Here is a 15,937-nt window from a genome sequence, read left to right on the forward strand (position 1 = left end):
GTTGGTCATCGTGACAGGACCTGTGTCAGCAAAACATGGTGATAGCTCCTCAGGAATGACACCTTAGGCCGCCTTCTGGCCTCCACATGGATGTCCACGTGTGTGCACCTGCACACATACAAAGACAAAAGTGTGCTTGAAGTGAATGCCTAATCTCAAGATGAAAACTTTTAGCCTCTGTTGTACCTCTGTCAGCCTAGAAGAGAATCCCAGAAGTGGGTTCAGTTAAGGGGCCACTGACTGTGGTTGTGATGGACTTCATTTCCCTTAAGGAAGCATGGAGAAGATCTCTATTTTCATAGCTAGGTCTAGCAAGACTGTAACTAATCAATCACAGTTTCCTCTGACAGTGAGAGGGGAACAGTTACAACTTTCCTTCTGGAGTGCTTGAGAATTAAACTTATAATGACCCTAAACAATTTACCCAAAGAGAGGTACCAGCTTACTGGGCTGTTCATACTCTTCTGAAGTGTTACTGAGGAGGAGGACAAGGAAGAAGAGGAGGACGAGGGGAAGAGGAAAGGGCTAGCATGCTACCCAGCATGCTTTGGGACAACATGAAGCCTCCTCAGTGGCCCTGTTGGAGCCCCAGATGGCTCTGTGTCTCGGTATCCACTCGTCACGAGAGCTAACTAAATGTGTGATCCCCTTCCAGGGCAGAACACTGCATCAGAATATCACAGAAATGTGACAGGCTGAGCAAGATTTAAATATGCTGCGGTATTTATGTGTCTCTTCAGACACAGAGTGTTTTCCTTTTGAAATGATTCACTGAAACTATTCCTTTAACATGAGGTCTGGGCAATGAATTTTGAAGAAATGAATTTTGCTGTTGGAGTCATGGTCACTCCCAAAGTACAGCTTAGGTCTATTTATCAACTCTGTTTTTCAGACAGTCTTAGAATGTAGCCCGGGCTAGACCTGAACTCACGATTCTCTAGCTTTAGCTTCCTAAATGCTGGGATTACTGGTCTGTGCCACTTAAGGCCAACTAATTTTTTTCAATCATTGTGTATGGTGTGTGTGTGTGTGTATGTGTGTGTGTGTGCACGCACAAGTGCGTTCACAAGTGTGAACATATGTCCAAGCATGTGTGAAGTCAGAGGGTAGCCTTGGTCACATCTCGCTGTAGAAGGGCTGACCTTACAGATATGCACTCATCCACCCTGCTTTACGTGAGCTCTGGCAATCTGGATTCAGGTCCTCTCTGTTGCCTATAAGCTCTCCCTCCTGAGTCCTCTCCCCAGCCCTAAGTCCCCTTCTCTTTCCCAAATATTATCTGACGGACACAAGCAAGCACCACGTGTGCACCTACTTGTGAGTGTGTTTGTGTGCATGTCTGTGGAGTCAAAGGAGAGTCCTGGGAATTGATCCCCGGGGGCTGCTCACCCCCCCTTTTTTTTTTTTGACCAGGATCTGTCATTTTCGTGAGCTTGACAATTAGGCTAGGCTGAGGGATGTACCTGTCTCTGCCTCCCCAGCACTGGGACGGCGAGCGTGACACTTGACCTGGCTTTTTACAGCGGCTTATGGGGTCCGTGTGTTTGCAAGGCAAGGATTTCACGGCCCGAGCCAACTCACCAGCCCTCATCTGTTTTTATTTTTAAGTGTAGCTACTAGCCAGCAAGCACGGAGTGATCTTTATTCCGCCATGCCTTCCTGCATCACTGCCAGGTTCCATGTGTCTGTTTCCTACTGTATTTATCCTTCCTGTCCCCGGCGCACTGTCTCATAGAAAATTCATTGACTAGTTTCTAATAGAATTTTCCCTTTCCTCCTGCCTGCCTTCCCTTTAACTTTTTAATCTATTTTACGCACACACTCTTTGTATAATAAATAGCTACTCATCTATCAGTCATACATCTATTATGTCTATTAAATGCAGTGTTAGGGTTGTTTATAGCAAGCGCACATCAGCAAGGCAGGGCACCACCACGCACACGGCCTCTTCCCTCGGATGATCTAGATGCATGGGAACACAGACAATCCATACTGCGAGGCTGGCTTTCTCCGTCCTTTCATTCACTGAATAAATATTTGAGCGTCCACCATGTGTCAGGCACGTAGCTAAATTTAAGTCAAAAACTTGAGAATGAAAAGAACCTTCTGCTAGGGAAGACTGGGGACAGCAGGGGACATTCTGTGTTTCAGAAGCAGAGGGACACAAATGGCTCTTCAGACCCACTCAGGTCACGTGGCTACAGACCCGCCACACTCACTTCCCCCCCTCTTGGTGGGCCCCACGCTCAGTCCCCAGACAGCCTTTCCCATCAGTCCCTTCTCCTTGGGATTCCACTCTTGGAATCCACAGAAGGGGACTGCGATTAGCAGCCAGAGCTGGCTCATGCTATCTTATCCCCTTCCCTTGTCAGCTTGGCATTGTCTCTGGGAGCGCAATCACACGCATCAGCTGGAGAGTGCCTTTCAGTGGGAAGGAGAGAGAGCATTTGCTGAATTGTCTGGCTGAGGCATAGCGGTCCCGAGGCTCCCACTTCAGCCCTCACGCCTGCCTGTATGACTCCTTTCCTCCATGTTTTAGTTAGAGCATCACTGCTGTGAAGCATCACTGCTGTGAACAGATGCCATGACCGAGGCAATCCTTACAAGGACAACATTTCACTGGGGCTACCTTACAGGTTCAGAAGTTCAGTCCATTATCATCAAGGTGGGAGCATGGCAGCATCTAGGCAGGCACGGTGCAGAAGGAGCTGAGAGTTCTATATCTTTATCTGAAGGCTGCTAGCAGAATATTGGCTCCCACATCTACAGTGTTAGATGTGGGAGCCCCTCCAACACCCACTCCAACAAGGCCACATCTACCTCAACAGGGCCAGATCTTCTAATAGTGCCGCCCCCTGGGCCCAGGATATATACACCATCACACTCCATCTATAGAGGTGGATGGCCCATTTAGAGTGGGGGCAGGACCAGAGACTTCAGTTGGTCTTTCCCTCCCAACTCCCCTCTCATGCATGCCTGTACACACCCACGCATACATGCATATACACATACTCACTATAGCCTGAGATAGCATGGAACTCACTGTATAGCCCCTGAACGAAGTATTTCCCTCTGCCCGCGGACATTTTCCTTCACAGAAAACTGGACAGCTCTCTCCTAGCACAGTGCTATGTGGGTAGACACACCCAGCATTTTGCACATGTGGTGTAAGGTCTCTCTGGGTTAGGGTTAGGTATAAGACACCATACTTTTTATTTCCAATATACTCTCACACTGGCTTACTGACACCCGAAATGACTAAATGAAAAGAGAAGATCTTGCTTGTAACATAGCAACATATCTAGATGATAATGCTCTTCTTATCTAGATAATATTATGAATATATTTTCTAATATAAAAGTAATGTGTATAAGTCAAAAGGGCAGAACACAAATGACCTATATTTATACTATTAAGAAATCAAACTGGCATTGCTGGTAGATTCCCAGGAGTGGGTCATATATTACATCTCTTTTTGCCTTTTTGAGGAATGTCCACAGTGATTTCCACAGTGGCTGCACTGTGGTCCAGCTGTCAGTTTGCACTGATTCCCCTTTTGTCCACACGGCAGGTATTTGTTGTTCTCTTAGCCAATAACATTCTCACTAGGTGAGATGGAATTTCAATGTCTTATTTCTGTGATGGGTAGGGCAGGGATTTGAATGAGAATGGCCTCCATAGGCCCAGATATGTGACTGGTTGGCCCATAGTTAGTGGAACTCTTTGGGAAGGATCAGGAGGCGTGGCCTTGTTGGAGGAGGTGCGTCACTGGGGGTGAGCTTTAGGTTTTAGAAGCCCACTGCATTTCCAATCAGCCCCCTCTTTCTCCTTCGTGCCTGTGGACCAGAGTGTCAAGCTCTCAGCGACTGCCCCAGTACCGTGCCTGCTGTCCACCAAACTCCCTGATGTGCTGGGCATGGACTCTAACCGCCTGGAACCGTGAGCTTGAAATTAAATGCTTTCTTTTATAAGTTGCTTTGACCATGGTGTTTTAATTACAGCAACAGAAAACTAAGATAGCCAGTGCTGAACTTCTTTTCTCATGGGTTTCTTGGCTATGTATACTTACTGTTTGCAGAGCTGTGTGCTTGTTTCATTAACCCATTCAGAGTACTATTCACAACAGGTAAGTTATGGACGATGCATGTGCAACCGTAAAGGGATGGAAGAAAACAGTATGGAACACCATGAGATCTTATCTTTTAACTATAAAGAAGAAGGAAGTTAAGTTGTCTACAGGACAAAGGATACAACTGAAGATAATCATAGTAAGCCAATCTATTCAGTTTCAGAAAGAAAAATGTCTTGTGTTTTCTTTCACTTATGGTCCCTACATTTATATAGATTCATGAGTATACTGCCCCGTGTGAGGTTTGGTGTGCTTGTGACTCCTGTGTGTTTGTGTGTGTATATCTGTGTGTGTGCTGTGACTTGTGTTTGTGTGAGACTGCATGCATGCATGTGTATGTGTATGTGTGTGTGCGCGCGCGCGTGTGTGTGTGTATGTGACTGTGACTCCTGTGTGTATGTGTGTCTATGTATGTGCCTGTGACTCATGTGTTTGTGTAAAACTGTGACACCTGTATATGTGTGTGTACCACAGGCCTGTCACTCTTATGTGTATCTATGTGTGTGCCTGTGATTCCTGTGTATATCTATATGTATACCAATGACGTGTGTGTGTGTGTGTGTGTGTGTGTGTGTGTGTGTTCCCGTGACCCATGTGTGCATATGGACTCAGGAATTGCTGAGTAAGAAAGGCAAAGCATGCAAGTTCATTTTCAGTGGGTGAGGAAGGAGAGTCCAGGCTGAGACAGGAAGAGGCAGCCACAGTGGAGAGGGAGGCACAGACCATGGTCCCAGGAGAATCAGCAAGAGCTGTGTGGCGTGCTGCCCTGCCTAAGGCTTCATCTTGACTCCATCTTTATCCTCCTGCCTAGTGACCACTGTGCTTCCCCTCAGTCCTCCACCGTCCTAACCTCCTCTCCAGCTTCATTTTGGGCCAGACTGCCCAACCCAGTCTGGGGCTGACTGGTCCAGCTTAGGGATGATGTGGCTTCGGTCCTGGCTCCAGAGCCGTGTATCATCATCCCAGATATCAGCCTGTGATGGACTGCAATCAGAATGCAGCCTTTATGTTGGCTTTTGTCTGCGTTTGATCCATTGATTCTTTTTAAAAATTCGTTTCTATTTCTTGGAAAGAGCCAGAAGCAATATTTAGTTGCTATTTCTAATCCTGAAGAATTGCCAAGGTAAATAATGCTGGCTTCTTTGGATAATAATCTAGTGGGGGTTGGGGGGGCAGGGGGATCACCAGCAAGCTTAATGTTTTGTTCTTGCTGCTTGATTTGAAGTTTTAATTAATTAATTAATTAATTAATTAATTTCAATGGCAAGGGAAGTGATGTTGGTGAGAATTCTCTATATTTACCTGATAAACGAAAACTCTGTTGGCTAATATAAAGAATGAATCAGGTTCAGTTTACTGTGGCTGAAGGTGATTTCTTGTAACCCGTGTTCCTGTGTCTAATCTACATTGTCTTTATCAAATAGCTACTATAAATCACAGCTTACCTTCCAGATGCATTTGGCCTGTAATGGAAGAATGATAAAAACCAAACCAAACCAAAACAAAACAAAAAACCCTACGAGTAAATGCAGAGACCATTTTGCAAGGCCCAATTACAGCAGCATAATGAGAAACACCACATCTCTCATCAAAAGCCAACAAAAAGTGGGGCTTCTGTCGCTGGAGAAGAGACAGCAGAGAGGTTCTGAGGTCGGACATCTTACTATACACACCCTAGCGGCGCAGTTCAAACATATGGAGATTGCAAAGAAAGACACCTCTCCATGGCTGGCCCGCCTCCTTCACTATTCCTATTTGCGACTTTGAAAACTGTTGATATTTAATCCAACATCAACTTATCCCTATCGCTGCTCACGGGCCAGAGGGAAGACCATGCTCCTAAGATTCTTAGGGTGACATCAGCAAAATGAGGCTCAGTTGATATCCAGAGTCTGTGCTACATGCAATTTCTAAATTCCCCGAGGACGAATTTCATTTAAGCATCTGAAGGTTCGAGGGCTGGTGTGTGCTGTGACATACAGTCAGGGTAGAGGGGTGGCGGGTGGCGTGCAGGCAGGGCATGTACATGGAGCAGCGCTGGACACACCCACCTCGGCGCTGGACACACCCACCTCCGTGCTGGAGGCCTGGTTCTTTTCCCCCAAGCATCACTCACCCTGAGCTTCCGGCCGAACACGTTGACTTTGCCTTGGGCCTGTTCTTTTCGGAATCTCCATTCCACCAGATTCTGTCCGTTCTCACCGGGAAGAGTCATGTTTCTTTTGGCTACCGTGGGATTCGCGGTGCCAGCCAGAACGTGGGGCTCTGTCTGGTAGTGAGAGTCTAGACCACTGGCATAGAAGATTCTAAGGGAGCCATCATATCCAATCTGGTAACTGTTTCTTAACTGGTCTAAAAAAAAAAATTAAAAAAGCAGAAAAGGTGACTTATTCTGTCTATATTAAATATCTGATGGTTGTACATTCAGAACTGATAAAGATGTCTAAAACATGGAGGTCTGCATCTTTCTATTAGATTTCCTTTTTCCTTTTCATATAATATATACTTTAATTTCAATTTGTATCCTTTACATACATTATGTTCTGACCACAGCTCCCCCTACCTCTACTCCTCCCAGTTCCCCCCACAGCCTTCTCCCCTAGAGCTGTTTTTCCTCAGTTTCTCTTTTAAAAAAAGGTTTCCTAGGGATACCAACTGAGCTTGGCATTGCAAATTACAATAAGACTGGACACAAACCCTCGTGTCAGAGCTGGGCAAGGTAACCCAGTAGAAGGGAAAGGACCCCAAGCACAAACAAAAGGGGTACTAAAATGACGCTGTGTGGGCTGCATAGCAAGCGCCCCTAAACATGATTTGGGAGCTTGGTCTCTTTGTTTGTGGCGTGAGTTCTGGAGTCCCTGGCTGAAGGAAGTTCGTAACGGGGGGGCAGGTACCTGCTTACTTACTTACCTACCTTCTCTTTATCCCTTCTCTGTCCCCCCATCTCTTTCCTTCCCATACACCATGAGGCCAAGAAACTCTTCTACTCTAGGCTTCCCCTGACATGACACTCTGTGGGATTGCACGGTAAGCAACATGGTCTGATCCCTCTGGACCTGGAAGCTAAGACATCTCTTCCTCTGTTACTTCCACCGCTATATTCTGTCACAGTGGTGAGATGAGTCAGGGCTACAGATGCCCTTCTGGAGGGGAAGGGGGCAGCTTGGACTGCTGGTATTGGCTTTGTCTGAATGTCAGAGGGGAACTACAGTGCATTTAAAAACACCAGGGAATTTAGCAGATGAAGAAGCAGTGGACCAAACATGTAGTCTTTCGCTACTGAGTGGCCACCTTCAGGATCTCAGGGGTACCCCTACCTATGTGTACCCCCTTGTCTTTTGTCAAAGAAACTTTGGAAGAATCGGTACACATAGCTTGCATACACAAAATACAAAGTGATATTCTCCCCAAAACCAACTCTTAAGAGATCCACCCAATGTTTTGTATAAGAAAGGCCTTTCATGGGCTGGAGAGATGGCTCAGCGGTTAAGAGCACTGACTGTTCTTCTGAAGGTCCTGAGTTCAAATCCCAGCAACCACATGGTGGCTCACAACCATCTGTAATGAGATCTAATGCCCTCTTCTGGAGTGTCTGAAGACAGCTACAGTGTACTTACAAATAATAATAAATAAATCTTTAAAAAAAAAAAAAAAAGGATTTCTGTCTGCTTCCCATGTATCTTTGTGGGCCCTTGAGGAGGAGTCTTGTAGGACCTGTTCCATGCCAGTGGCTTTAAAAAAAAAAAAAAAAAAAAAAAAAAAAAAAAAAGAAAGGCCTTTCATATTATAGGCTAGTGCCTCTGTCTCCGTAGAAGGCTTTGGAATGATATAAGACCATTTGTAGAAGATATACAATCAAGAAATACTACTTTTAGGGGCTTGTAGAAGTTACCTGATGGGTAAGTTTTTAAAAAGAAAAAAGAAACAACCAAACAGGCACAAGTAATCCAAACCAAACTCAAGCAAAGCAAGGGAGGCTTGCTGCCGGCTTAGTGATTATTCCAAGCTTTGCAAGAGTTCAGATATCATGTAAATTGTATCTTGGGATGTGGGGGTAAAATCACCATCATATGTGGCTTCAAATACCACATCACAGTGGATTACAGTGCCCCACTCCTCAAGTCACCACAGCAAGGTGGCAGAGGGGAGGGCATGCTCTCAGAAACGGTTAGATGACACCAAACTGGTGGGGTCACACATTAAAAGCTGAAATTAAGTTGCTGTATTAAATTAGAATTGAAAAGGACATTTTTCAAGGTTAGCATTATTTGCATGTGTGAGAGTGTGTGTGTGTATGTGTAGGAGTGTGTGTAAGTGTGTGTGTGCGCAAGTGTGTGTATGAGTGTATGAGTGTGCATGTATATGTGTGAGTGCGTGTGTGTGTGTGTGAATATATGAGTGTGCATGTGTATGTGTGTGAGTGTATGCGAGTGTATGCATGAGTGTGTGCATGTGTGAGTGTGTGCGAGTATGTATGTATGAGTGTGCATGTAAGTGTATATGTATGAGGGTGTGCATGTAAGTGCATGTGTGCATTTTTGTGCAAGTGTATATGTATGTGTGAGTACATGTGTGTGCATGTGTGAGTGTATATGTATGAGGGTGTGCATGTAAGTGCATGTGTGTGTGTTTGTGCAAGTGTATATGTATATGTGCATGTGTGAGTGTATATGTATGAGGGTGTGCATGTAAGTGCATGTGTGTGCATGTGTGTGTGTTTGTGCAAGTGTATATGTATGTGTGTGTGCATGTGTGAGTGTATATGTATGAGGGTGTGCATGTAAGTGCCTGTGTGTGCATGTGTGTGTGTTTGTGCAGGTGTGAGTGCATGTGTGTGCATGTGTGAGTGCATGTGAGAGTGAGTGCATGTGTGTGCATGTGAGTGTATATGTATGAGTGTGTGCATGTGAGTGCATGTGTGTGCGTGTGTGCGCGCGTGTGTGTGAGTGCGTGTGTGCGTGTGTGTGTGAGTGCATGTGTGTGAGTGTGTGTGTGCGCGCGTGTGTGTGTGTGTGTGTGTGTGTGTGAGATACTGCCTGCAGGGCCTTGATTATTTCACCAGTTCCTCTGAGCCTTCTTGCCTTCCCCTGCCCTCATCTGGGTCATCTTAGAACACAGGGTCCCCAGCCTCCTCAAGCCTACTGAGACCTCTCTATCATTTCAAATCACGCTCTGCCTTTACCTTGGACCATGGTGTAGAACGAGTCGATGGAGGACAAATTGGAAGTGATGCTGACATCTTCTTCTCGGCTGGATGACTCAATGTCCACCGTGATGGCCCTGTCCATATCTCCGTGCAGGTTTGTAACCACCCCCGTTGGGAAGGTAACATTTGTCAGGCGACCTTCACTGTCGTAGCTGAACGAGAGAGAGAGAGAGAGAGAGAGAGAGAGAGAGAGAGAGAGAGAGAGAGAGGTGTCACATGGTGTTAACAAGGAACGGCAGGCCCTTTCTACCTATACATTTAAGGCTCACCGGGACTAGCAGCCCAGCTTTGGAGGGGTATTTGTCTTTGTGCACGAGCTATGCAGAGTGAGGACTTCAAACACGCTTTGAAGTAATCAAAAGCCTGTTTAACATAGAAAAAAAATCCTTGCCAGCGAGAGCAAGAGTAAACAGAACAGTTCTCCATGTCAGCATTTTATTCTTTGAAGTGTGACCAAAACCCACCTGCACATTTAATTTGCTGTTTCAAAGGGAACATGCTTGCCGATATTAAATTCCGGAGTATTCTTTCCTATTTTCCACCAAGCACATGCAGCTCAGTGCCCCGCCACTCCCCCTTTAAGGTTCTATCAGCTAAGTCCCTCCCCGACTATGCAACGTGTGCACGTGTGTGTGTGTGTGTGTGTGTGTGTGTGTGTGTATGCCCTTCAAACATGTTTCAAGTATTATTTTAGCATCTTGAGACATTTTCAACAAATTTCTTCGCAGGAGTGGAGGAAGCCTTTTAAAGACTCTTTTTGGACAGTGTTGGGGGCTGGCACCTAGAACCTTGCGAAAGCTAGGCTAATGCATCCCTCATCCCTAAAGACTTTTAAGATTTCTCAGTGATGGACATGGTTTATGGCAATGTAGGACTTCAGTGGTAGTGATGGTGATAGCCTTTCTTTAAAAATACTGTTTTTTTTTTTAAAGATTTATTGTTAATTATGTCACATGTTAGTGTACTCGAACACGCATGAGGATGCCGCAGGATATAGAAGACAGTGTAGGAGTCTCCTGGTGCTGCAGTTACAGGGGGCGGTGAGCCTCCTCACGTGGGTGCTGAACTGAAGTTGGGTTCTGAAGAGAAAGGATTAAGTGTTCCCAACCACTGAGCCATCTCTCCAGCCCCAGCCTCTCTTGTCTATTCTGTTATTTTAAGAGTGTGTGCTATCTCAGATGACTTACTATATTTAGTGTAATGAGATAAAGTATTTCTTGACATTTAACAGTTCTTTGTTATTTTGTTACATGCTTTTTTTTTTAGCATATAAACACAGGAAACTTATCTAAATATTAAGGTCCATTTTGAATACCATACCATGATAATAAAAAATGTTCTATAGGAATAACATTTGACAAAGAATTGCATTTTTCTGACTTTTCCATTTGTGTCATCACCAGAAAAAAAAATTAAAAAGCCGATCTCGTTTATCTGAGTAGAGAAGAGTAAATTCAAAATTCTCAATGAGAACTCGAGAAGCTTCCTTTTTTGAAAGCCCAGAAGCCGTGAGAGAGGAGGATGGCAGTTTTTGGAGGAAGGGCAGGCAAACATGCAGTCCTAACGACAGGTAAAAATACGGAACAATACGGAGTGCTTGCAGAGTAAGCAAAAGTTGTTTACAGTTTGCAGATTTCCACAGATTTTGCCACAGAGATGGCGAAGGCTGAGGCCTGCTCAGTGTCTGCTGCTGTGCTGACCTATGAACTCATCGGGGTCAGTGGCAGTGAGGTTAGGGGTTTGACTGACGTGGCCTGACAGCCTGCCAGGCTGCTCAGCCAGCGCTGGGAACGGGCACGCAGGAGGAAGTGGGCAGAGAGGGAGCCGAGAAACCAACGCACACACCGCACACACCGTGAAGTGTTATCATTGCCTGGAACTCCGCAGAGGCAGAGCTAACGAAACAAAGCAGACATCTTCCCCTCCCCAGCAAGCCCAAGGCTCCGAGCAGATTAAGGCGTAAATGAAAGAAATCCAAAATAGTTTACTGCTGTCACTGCTTTTCTGAAGACATTAGTGATCTTGAATCGGGGGACACAGAATTATGATCAAACTCGGACTCAAGTTGAGGCTTACATTCAGTGTAATTCCTGTACCACACTGTACTGCCCACAGTTCCCCAGTCCTTTAGAAATTAACATCTTTCTGGAAGCTCTTCCGGACAGATCATTCTGTACCGTGTTAGCTGTCCATCTCATAAACGGAAAACTACAGATGAGGTGGTTAGATTGCTCGTTTGGGCTCTCCTGGCTGAGCTATCACTGGAACTGCTCGGCACCTGACCTCGGGCCCATTATCTTTTCTGTAAATCACACGGCCAGATTCAGCGTTGAGATCTGTGCTCTAAAGACACACGATCACCCTCGCCAGCAGCACGGTGAGTCATTCTTGCTGCAGACGCTGACCTGCCCTTTCTCTGGTTTATATTTTCCAGCCCCATTCAATCTCCAGCAGAAACTTCACCTTTCTCCCGGAGAAAGCATTTTGCCAACCTTTTGACTCGATGCTTTCACTGGCTTACCACTCACTCTGTTTCCTGCTGGGCAGGCATTTTCTATCACAGGAGGACGGGCACACAGGGATCCCGCCCAGGTTTCTGAGCATTCGGCATGCAACCTGTTAGCCTCTGGCTCTTTGGGAAATAAATATATACGTAACCTTTGGAGAATCTACGGTCAGAAGGACATAAGGATAATGCTGGCTCTGTAATGGCTAAGCTTAACGGTTTGGCCCTGGAAGGTCTCAGTGCGTGCCTGCCAACAAGTGGCTAAATTAAGTTAAGGCATCTACAGGACCACAGTTTCTTAAGACTCTCTAAGGTGAAAGTTGACAAGCAAGGGTACTGAGACTCCAGAGAGAATACAAAGTAGCCACACGTGTGTGTGTGTGTGTGTGTGTGTGTGTGTGTGTGAAAGCTTGCTTCCTGACAATGAGTGAGCCTCTGGTACCAGGGATCCTAGGAGGGACCAGAATGTAGGCGATGTCTCTAGCTGGAGGAGCCAGCTGGGACCTCCCAGGGGTGAGCTCGGCTGTCAGGCCTGGATAGATCAAGACTGGGTGGGGGAGGGGGTGGAAGAGTTTGGGGGGTAATGAGGAGTCTTGGATAGACAGCAATGAAGGTATTAGAGCTGGGAAGAAAGGTTTACTTGTTGGGCCTTTAGTTGCAGCAGAGCTCAATAGGAGAGTCAGGCCCTGCCCAGGCTTTGTGATGGGGACGGAGAGTTGAGGAAGGCTTTTTAAGAAAGCAAAATAATAATAATAATAATAATAATAATAATAATAATAATAATGCTGACTCAGCACGGAGGGAGCTTGCCAAGGGGGACAAGCCAGGCAGAGAGAGCTCCCCAGACCTACTGATCACACAAAACACAGGGACCAACACGGGGGCTTAGGCACAGGGCTACCGTCCGATGCCCATACTGTTTCAGAAAGCAAGAGGTTTAAGACATCTTTTTGAATGCTTTTATGTACAGACTCTGTTGCAAATGGAAAAATAAAGGTTTTTGTCATTTCTGTGGACATTGGTGGTAATCTGTGGGAAAATCTTCCCTGATCACCACTGAAAGACAATGTGCCCGTGTTTCAGTTGTCTGCCTTATACATTTAGGAGCTTACATTTGCTTTCACAAGAGCCAATAAAAAGCAAACCCAAGAAAGTCTACTCAGTGTTACCAGTGGCTGTGGCATCTCTAGAGTGCTAAGACAGCCTTTCCTTCACTGTGGCAAGTGACGATCACCACCCTCAGTACTAAACAGGAATGCAGAGCCTTCCTTGATCCTCAGTCCTGACCACACACACCAATAGCAGAAGCAAGATGAGTGGGTGGGAGATTTTAAAATGACCAGAGGATTCTGGAGAAGGAGTTGAACCAACCAACCAACCAACCAACCAACCAACCAGCCAACCAACCAACCAACCAACCAGCCAACCAACTAACCAAACAAACAAACCAGTTCTCAAAAAATAATTTTCAGATATTTCTAGAAATGATGGTTAAAAGGTTTTTTTTTTTTTTGATTTTTGTTTTTGTTTTTGTTTTTAAAGAACAACGTAACAGCGATGGCCAACTGGACCACTCTGACCCTGCGTGATGGGAGACCAGTCCGCATAATCCATGCACTTCTGGACACTGCTTCTGTTATGAGCAGCTTTGCAGTTCAGCTTAATGCTTGTGGCTTGGCCTCAGTGCACTAGACCTCCCCAACTCGTATATTAGAAATGCAGCTCGCTCTTTTATTAGCCGTTTGAATCTACAATGCAATAGGCTCTAGGGAATTTGAATAGAATATCCACTGCATGCTCACGGTCACACTCATCTGGTCATAGCCTCATAGCTCCAGATTCACCACACAGCACATTCTCTTCCCCCAGCTGACCTCTCTTCACAAAGGACTCTGTTTCGACAAAGACACTCTCCCTCCGGCTCCTACTGACCTTTTGCTCTTGCACCGATGGAGTACCCTTTTTATGGTTCTATATTTGTTTGACTTTAATTTTGATTGCATTTTTTTTCTTTTTGCCTAGACTTGCTACTTTAGCTTCTGTATTTTCAAAATGCCTTCTATGTTTCCTAGGCATTGAGATTATTAGTAAATGCCTCAGAGTCATAGCCTCAGTGATCCTGAGACAAAACTTCTCTCTCCTTCTCACTCACAGACATGAAGTGCCCAACTCTTCATTTTTCCTCCATAATATCTTTCATATACTTGCTTTTCCAGGACCACAACTGCTCTAGACAACTGGTCTACCTGCCTCTCTCCACACTTACAGGTAAATCTCTGAAACACTATGATTATAATACCCCTGTGCTTAAGCATCTTCAGTTGATTGTCACTTGAAAGAAGCTCTGACTAAGCTACACTCGTAACAACTCTATGTCAATAGACTACTGATACTGTAAATTTATTCAAGTGGAAATGATTTGCAGTTCTCCAAAACTTCAGAATATGACTTTGGTACTTCTGTTTAAGATGGCTTCTTTAGTTGAATGTTCAAGTGTAGTCCTCATCTTCCCAGGGTCTTCAGCTCTATTAGCTGACTCTGTTTCTCAGTAGGTATGTGGATTTGCTCTTAGACTTGAATCACAGTAAGCTCTCCCATGAAAGACACATGTGCCCTGTGTTCCACTGACCACCTTATACATTTAATAGCTTACATTTGCTTTTACACGAGCAAATAAAGACAAAACCAAGAAACTCAAGTTATTGTTGCCACCTGCTGTGACAGTGCTTCCTCTAGAGTGCTAATTTAAAACAGTCTATCACTACTATGGCAAGTGACAAATCACCACCCTCAGTATTAAACACGCATGCTAAGTCATTCCTTGATCCTCAGTCCTGAAGAAGAATGTGTATACCGATAGCGAAATCATTTATCCTCAGATGGTGGGCTGATCTGGTATTGTGATGCTACTAACAGTGTGATTTGTAACACTATTACAAGATTTTACATGTAGGTATTTCTTAACAATTAGCTTGGAGAAAAACTATTATTTCTTAAATTCAACAGCAATGTTGTCAATAGGAAATCCTCAAAAAATTGGGATGACATTTGAGAAAGAATCGAACATCATGATGAGCACAGGGATCAAGTGACTTCCAGATGACAGGGCCATCTCATATGGTCATTACCAAAGTGACAGGGAAAGGCAATCAAGAAGGACAAAAGACCAAGCTGTTTCCTTTTTTAACTTGCATTTTCTTTCAAGTGCTGAGAGGATCTTGAGAAAGGGATGGGAGCCCACAGGAGAGGGTGGCCTAGATTATTTAAGTTTCTTTGCTTGGTTCAGATGGCTTAGGAGGTCTCTCTTAAGGGACAGAGTCTGACCTGTGTTTGTTTCATGAAACCAGAGAGGGCAGGAGTCTGCAGGCCCCTTGTCATTCTCTCTTCCCTGGACTCTCCAGATAGCATGAGTTCAGAGGACATGGACAGGGCAGGCCTTTCCTCTCACACCTCAGGCCTAGCCCTTTGAACATGGAGCACAGTGAGAGATGGCCTCAGAATTTTTTTTTTTTTTTTAAAGAATCACATTCAAGAAAGGTGACCAGATCAAAGCCTTTGCATAGTCATAACCTGCATAGGGGAACTGGTCGAAGGATAGATAAAACACAGACCTTCAGACGCAGGCATCTAACCAGGAGGTCTAGAAATGGCTCCTTTAGGGTTCAAAGGATCCTGTGCAGTCCCCTCCCACCTTTTAAAAGTGTGCACTGGATGAAGAGCGTGGACATTTATGTAGGTTTTGAAATGCAGAGCTGTTAGACAGTCCATCAAGAATTTTTGCTCTATAGAACTACACATATCCTGGATGTTCTAGAAATGGACAGCATGCATGTTATCTTCTTTTGTTCTTTGCTTTGTATTCTTGCTCTCTCTCTCTCTCTCTGTCTCTCTCTCACACACACACACACACACACACACATACACACACACAGAGAGGGGGGGAGAGAGAGAGAATGGAAAAGGGAAAGATTAGGATTGGGAGAAAAGTTTTTCAAGGTAGGTATTTTACTTACAAAGAACTTTTATTTACCACAGCAAGCGGTTGTTGTTAACACTAGCATAATAATACACAAGGTTCTAGGTTCAAAAGAGATGT

At 45.0% G+C, this 15,937-nt stretch overlaps 1 protein-coding gene across 1 annotated transcript in view; it reads right to left on the reverse strand.

Moving 5' to 3' along the window:
• Positions 1–15,937, reverse strand: part of Tenm3 (teneurin transmembrane protein 3) — a 614,692-nt gene that overhangs the window by 18,968 nt on the left and 579,787 nt on the right. Inside the window, exons 25-26 of the mRNA XM_052162320.1 lie at positions 9,312–9,487; positions 6,246–6,481 (exon numbers count right to left, since the gene is read on the reverse strand). Of these exons, the coding sequence (XP_052018280.1) occupies positions 6,246–6,481; positions 9,312–9,487 (412 nt within the window). The remainder of the gene's footprint in view (positions 1–6,245; positions 6,482–9,311; positions 9,488–15,937) is intronic.

This window comes from Apodemus sylvaticus, chromosome 18 (assembly GCF_947179515.1).
Source record: "Apodemus sylvaticus chromosome 18, mApoSyl1.1, whole genome shotgun sequence".
Taxonomy (NCBI): domain Eukaryota; kingdom Metazoa; phylum Chordata; class Mammalia; order Rodentia; family Muridae; genus Apodemus; species Apodemus sylvaticus.